The 6989-nt window shown below is 45.2% G+C and overlaps 1 protein-coding gene across 1 annotated transcript; it reads right to left on the reverse strand.

The window, feature by feature from the left end:
- Positions 1 to 1205: 1205 nt before the first annotated feature.
- Positions 1206 to 3819, reverse strand: LOC128720322 (uncharacterized). Its single transcript, XM_053813987.1, has 5 exons — positions 3634 to 3819; positions 3022 to 3235; positions 2282 to 2621; positions 1500 to 1624; positions 1206 to 1365 (listed from the first exon to the last, which is right to left on the reverse strand). The coding sequence occupies exons 1-5, from the start codon at positions 3787 to 3789 to the stop codon at positions 1244 to 1246; spliced, it is 957 nt and encodes a 318-aa protein (XP_053669962.1). The 5' UTR covers positions 3790 to 3819; the 3' UTR covers positions 1206 to 1243.
- Positions 3820 to 6989: the final 3170 nt, after the last annotated feature.

Consider the following 6989-nt stretch of genomic DNA (forward strand, 5'->3'; position numbering starts at 1 on the left):
ACGGATGGTCGGATCGCAGGGATTCCGATACCGGTTCGCTCTTTTTCTCCGCTGTTTATTTCAATTTCCGATACGACGAAGAAGGCAACCGAGCAATCCATTCGTTTACCTGAGCTTAATGGCGCAATACCACTCAGCCGGATGGGCGAGAAATCGATCGCAGATGAATTGCGAACCACTTCCAGCCGCGAACGGTGTGGTTTTCTTTCGCCATCACGAAAAGGGCGCCAGTGCCGTGCCCACGGTTCGCGGTTCTGTAACCTAAACCACGCTCCGGTGGCTTTGAATCAAGGCGAGCGAGTTCCGGCTGTCGGAAGGATGCCGGATCGGAGGAAGCAAATGAAGAAACTTAAGCTATTAAGAAACTCGTCTCCGAATTGCATATATCAATTCAGCTTCAGCAGGGAAAAAGTTTTCACCGTTGGGAATAGTGCAGCGGGAAAAGCGAGCAATGCCGCCGGGACAGGAACAGTTGCAGTTTTGTTAAGGTCGCTTTTTTGTCTCCTCTCCCGAATCCCGAACCAAGCCATTCGTTTTATTTTCTATTTCAATTATTCCGCGAAGCAGCTCGATGGCAAGCTTCACCGGTGCGTCTTGAAACAGAAGAGAAAAGCCATCCATCTGTCGACGAACGCTCGTGCGCAGCGGTGATTTATTCCTGGAATGGATCGAATGGGTAAAATTTGTTGAAATGTTATTTATCGTACGAAATCTCTTCCCGGAGTCTCACCATCAAATGATGCATGGCAGGAGCATGAGACTGTGCCCTTTCTCTGTTGCGTACATTTCCACTTACAGGTCTCTTGGGCATTCGGCTCAGTTAAATTGATATCAAACGTTTTGTTTTATTTCGGATCGGCTAGGTGATGTTTCACGACTTTTTATCATCTACAGGTCTGTAGAAGTTCCATTTTTGGTTTTTATTAAAGTCATTCAAACTAAAACAGAGACCAAAGGTACTAGATCGTCAGAGAGAATGGTTAAATACTCGGTAGTATGGTAAAATTATGTAAGTACAGTTGGACTATTGAAAACGGCAGAGATCAAGTATGGTGAAATGATTTTGAATCAAGGCCATGGGAAATAATAGAACAAGCAGTAGCAATACTTGAAGAACGATTTGAAATTGCAAGTTCAGATTCGTAATCAAGATTTGATTGATCTCTCACCTTTGATTGATTCGACCCACAAACGCATTTGTGCACTTTCGGAGTAAGATTCTACGGAGTATTGAGCAGGTATGCTACATTAAATTGTTTAGCAAGACGCACCAGATTATTGCCACCAGTGCCGTACGATCCCCGATCAGGACAAATGCTGCCAACCGTGGGCCGAAATTATGCTGAACTGCGGCCGGAGTTTCACCTGCGATTGTTGAAAAGAAAAACGACGCCCCAAGATTCGAAGACAATAAAATTTTCATTATCACATTTCCCGTGTTCCGTGACCCGGTCAGGACTCGAGCAGGCCCGGATCGTAATCCCATTACGCATACGTACCGTTCAGGACCTGCACCTGAGCCGACGTACCGTGTTTGCCGGCGACGGTGCAGTTGTAGACGCCGCTGTGGACACGATTTGCCTGCAGAATCGATAACCGGCTGATGAGCCACTGCTGGGTGCCACTGCGGATGAGCGAAAGGACACGAAAACGGAGGTCAGTACAGGACACGTCGGCCCAATAACGGCCGGAATGCGTGATGGGTGCTCGAGCCGGATTGTCCGAGTCCGAGCAACTCTTTGATGGCTTCACGACCGTATTCCAGCGACCTCGACGGTCCGGCGAGCTAACGGTCGACAAATTTTCATTTGATGCCGTTACCGACGATAAATTATACGCATTGAATAGAGCTCGCGTAGAGCTGGTGCAATGCTGCATCTAGGAAATGCAGCAGCGCTGAATAGAGGCAAATTGTACGACCGTGCATTGTGCAGATGGAACCCCTCGTTTGAACAAATCCCTCTGTTCCATTGGAAATCGCGCAATAACTCATTGTACCATGCTTACTTTGGAATACGCACCGCATGTTGTAATGCTAGAGTGTCAAGTAATCACCATGGCAACGCGATTATGACGCACATCGACAGAATCTGTACGCGCGTCTAGTGATGATTTTTATTGCGGCCATCTGATTATCGGAAAATCTCGATTTCATCTCACCGTCGATGGCGTACAATCCCGAGCCGACAGCCACAGACAAATAAACATTCGATGGACGGTCATGGAGGGATAAAGTGTGCCATTTTATTCTCCCCCTTCTAACACCTTCTCAGAAGCTTACCTAAAACTCATCTTGACGTCCTTCGGCAGCTCGGCGCCATCCTTGGTCCAGCTAATCAACCCTCTCTCCGTGACATCGGGCATCGGTTTGTTTTCTTGTTCATTGGCGTGCTTCGACCACTCGTTCCCCGATGCAGTTGGGCTCAGGGAGTTAGCTATGGAAGGACCGCTAGAGGCCTTCGATGATCGTTGTTGCTGTGTTGTCGGTTGCTTCGCGCTGGGAGGAAGACTCGCCAGATACGACACCGACACTTGGCACGCGATATCGATCGTGCTGCCCAATTTGTAGTAACGATCGAAGAACTCGTACCCCATTTCGTCCACTATTCTGACGGCGGGCTCTGTATGGACGATGGGAAATTGGACAGGAAAAGGGAGACAAATTAATAACGGAGAATGTGAGATGATTTGGTTGCACAATCAATGTATTGATTAGGTCGCAGTTAATAGCCTGGGAGACAAGTTTCGCATGACTCGAAGATACGTTGGCGAATTGGATTTATTAACCGGCTTCATTCCATGAGCAGGCATCGTTGAAAATATAAAGTTTCTTATTCATGCTTTCCTCATGTTACAATTCACATCTCCCAACATATGACTGAATCTCAGCCTTGTTTGGAATGGAAAGACAGAAAAACGAAAAGGACCAACGACGAACAGCATTTGATCTCTTTGTTGTCTTTTCCGACCGCCACAATGTGGGTTCTATCCTAGACACCACAGATTGACCCTCAAACTTACCTAAGACGGTCAGGTTCGTTGCGAAAACCCGCGGCGGATGCGTCGACACCTGGCACATGTACAGTCCGGCGTCGTCTGATTTGATCGGGTTGATATGTAGCCTCCAATTATTGGGATATTGAAATTTGACCCTTATCCTCGGGTCCCCGCTGTACGTATTATTGCCCACGGTGAGTAACGACACCTTATCGGTGGTCCTCCGGATCCACATCACCTGTGGGATGGGTCGACCAAGCGAAGGCGAATGTCCCAAACGCCCGTTGGGGTTCGAAACATATCCGCAAACATCCGGGGTGGAGTAAAGATGCGAAAGAGATAAAATACGCCATCAGTAGGGTAAGCGTGTAGATAAGATTAATTTTCCACAGGCCCAGCAGGTCGGCCGGTCGTACGCCGTCGTAGACCAGATTCGTTCACATAAATCGTACATCGTTTCTCGAGACTCTCGGGATCGATCGACCAACTGGGCCGAGGTCTAGAAGATTGCCTTGATTTCGTATTGCACGTTTCGTAGCGAGTTTTGGTGGGAATTTTTTCCCTCAACGGTAAGCCACCGACAGACGGTGGCGAATGAATAATGAGTATTGAACGGCGTCGTGAGATGATGCTTACCGTTTTATCCTTAAGCATTCCTACTCTACAGTTGAGGATGGCCTCCGTTGATAAGTGATATCCAACCTGCAAGGCCGCCCCGGAAGTCACGTTGACCGGTTCCTCGAAAAAAGGTCCCCAGTGACGCTCGTGATGATGCTTGCTCTGATAAGGCATCGAATGAACAATTCGACTACGCCGCACGTCAGGTAAGACAGACAAAACTGATTGCTGCTTTAGTGTAGTGTAAATGAATGAAATATAACTTGGCGAATTATCTTTGTTCTCTTCTAGTCGAATATATAAACCTCATTTTTTATCCTTTGATGCACACTTTTTATGCACACTGTGTTCTGTTTAATACGTCGTAGTTGTTTTGTTTCCCTCAATATCCTTAGATTGTTTTCCAAGTCATTTCACGCCTCAACTTCCAAGAACGACACCATGAGTGACTTACTTGGCCGAATGTCTGCCCGACTGTGTACAAGCTGATTCGAGCTCGATGCTTGTCAACTGGGTCTGTCGGGTATAATGGCGAGATGGAAACGTGCCGCAGTCAACACCGTGGCCGGTGTCGTGATGAAATCTAGCGACGTTCTCAGAACTATTGATGGCTCATTATGCTGACGTGCCGACGTCACGTTCAGGATCAGTCTTTTGGCAGCTATTGAGGGTGGTGCTATCATCTTTAACGTTGAATCTGGTAGCTTCGCCGTTAAGAGTGCCTCTGAAAATGACGTTTGAAGCTTGGGTAAAGTTAATCGTAAAACCATTGGTGTATGTAATTTGCTGGTGGTTTGTTGAGAGTTGATGAGTGTAACGTTAATGCTTAGACGCTTCGTCAGCATTGTTTGTTTCCAAATGTCTGGAATTAAAAATAGAAAAATGCTTTGAGCATTTTGCTTAAGTTGGATTTTTTTTGCGGTCAGTTATTATGAGCTTCGTTTTTAAGAATTCTTGAGAACAAATACCTAGTATTTACAAACTGAAACTTATATACATCATTACATCAAAATAAAAAAGCTTTAAAGAATAATATTTGGACGTAAAACTAACCATACTTAAATAGTCGCTTCAACAAGATCATATATTGAAGTTAAACAAGTACAACAGGTCTTGAAATATAGTTTGCTCTTGTAGTTTTAGTTTTTTTAAATAGTTAACTATTTGATAAAATAAACTCACATACTCCTTTGAAAATCATATGGAGATGCCGTAATCAAAGTCCTAGAAATGGGTCCAATTTTATGGATATATATTGAAAAATTATTTGACGGAACTATGTTATATAAAACACTAAGCTTTCTTTAGTAAAGGCATTGTCACCATCACTTAAACGATGTTAATAGAGAACATTAATTAGAAGCAAACATTAGAGTGTCGTGTCGTGTCATTACGATCAACATTTACAGACAGTTTCATAAATCGTTTTAAAAGCACATTTTGTCTACGACCGGCCTTGAGGCCGAATTCAACAAGCCCATATCTAACATCAAACGTTGCATGATTTATCTAACGACAAAGAGTCATTTACTCTTTACTGTCATGGATACGGTTGGCTCCTCCGAACGGAAAGGATAAGGTTACCCGTTGCCTCGAAAAAAAAAATGAAAAAAAAACTTTGTAAATAGCTTATGTGGGATTTGTGATACGTTTGGGAGACGACCCGAAAACTTCAACCACACATTCTCATAACCGGCCCTAAAAGTAGCTCACAAGGTACGATGAAAAGATACGTTTACCTACTGCCGTGGGGCTTGCCTGGGCTTGGTCGGGCTCGCTTGCATACGGAGGAAGCTAAGTGTGCAAGACGCAGCCCAAGGCTGCTCGGGGAACTGCCTTCCTAAACTCAACTTGCCAACCATTGAAACCCAATTAGTTTCCTCGATGAACATGTCAGATAATCCCGGTTCCGGCGACCTTAGGATGCTTGTTACTCGCCCCAAATTGAAACGATGCTAGGTACATAGATTTGATCTACAGCTTCCATGCCGGCTTATCTGCACTCTTGTTGCCTCGTACGGGACCAGAGGACAGCAGTTTAGGTTTCCTGAACGGTGCGTAGGGGAATGTGTGCCCATTCAGGAAACGCACGCAGCTACTCATAAGCCTGCCCGAAGATCGGAGGAAGCTGGCAAATTAAACATAGTTTCGCTACAAGTCGGAAACAGTTTTCAAGCCATCGGCAGAGCGAGAAAGATATGGTATATGAGCACGAACATAGCTTCAGCACATACTAACAGGCGCTGTTATGAATTGAAAGTGATGCTGTTGTAGTTGAACAATAGTTGCACATGTGTTTGAAATAGAATCGCTTAGGAAAAGAATCGTACATAGAACAACACATCTAGTAGATCTGATGTGGGTAGCTTTGTCCGTCGCATTCATCCCCACATTCATCGGTGTGCTGTAGCAAAATTAAATAGTGAAACTCTCTCCTTCCATGAACAAATAATATTTCTCCAAATCAGCCTTGGCAATATGCTTTACTGCGACCTTCTCGGGGCTGTCGAATGAAACCCTCCGGATAGCTTTCTACCCGGCAGGAAGTCAGCATAATCCATTTTCATCGGTTCGCCCCAAGCCGACGAAACATGTCACGGCTTCCACTATCGATCGGAGGAAGATTCCACCGGATAGCGGAACGCATGACCAAGACAAAAGGGCGCTGGTACAATGGCACCGGAAACGAGTCCTTCTGGGAACGGGAGTTCGACATTTCGCTCCCTACCCGTGCGATGGCGATCTCTAGAAGCAAACGAAATACCGCTGTTTCGGTAGATCCGACGGATATTTGTCCGCTTCTGTCCGTGCACAATCATTCGAAAATACTCAGGAAGCAATTTTAAGCCTTGTTGAAAATGCCTTCATCACTTCCTCATGCAGATTACGAGATCCCGACGGTAAGCCGAAATGCTTCTTCGTCGGTCAGCGTTCATCCAGCTGTGTTTTGGTGTATTGGGCTGTGGGCGCAAAATACCCAACCCCATATGGAATGCGAGAAAGGGTGGTACAACTTCTCGGTCGAGTCAGTTGGTTAAATATCTTTTCAACTGTTATACCTTGTATTGCAAGTGATCAAGTTTCATCCTCGCTCGCGAAATGCGATATGTCCAAGCAATTGAGCGGTTAATTGGGAAAGCGTTTAATATTGAATGCTATTTTCCGTCCAAGGACCACAACATGTTTTTTTGCCCAAAGCAACTACCTATCAACACCTTTGTGTTCAAATAGGTGACGGCTCTTTTTCGGATCACGATGTGACCAGTGCCATTTTATTACCTCATCGTTCAGAAGCGAGCATTAAATGAATGTTTATGGAAAGAAAGTGTACTTACCAATCATCATTTCTAGCAGAAGTACTATGACCGCAGAAT

The sequence above is a fragment of the Anopheles nili genome, chromosome 2 (genome assembly GCF_943737925.1).
Source record: "Anopheles nili chromosome 2, idAnoNiliSN_F5_01, whole genome shotgun sequence".
Taxonomy (NCBI): Eukaryota; Metazoa; Arthropoda; class Insecta; order Diptera; family Culicidae; genus Anopheles; species Anopheles nili.

Excerpts from the sequence above, each read along its gene's own strand:
- LOC128720322 (XM_053813987.1), bottom strand. The coding sequence starts at position 3,789 with ATGCCTTATCAGAGCAAGCATCATCACGAGCGTCACTGGGGACCTTTT. Across the intron at positions 2,622-3,021 it reads AACGAACCTGACCGTCTTAG|AGCCCGCCGTCAGAATAGTG; the intron begins GTAAGTTTGAGG and ends TCGTCCATACAG. Across the intron at positions 1,366-1,499 it reads TCAGGTGCAGGTCCTGAACG|GTGAAACTCCGGCCGCAGTT; the intron begins GTACGTATGCGT and ends CAACAATCGCAG.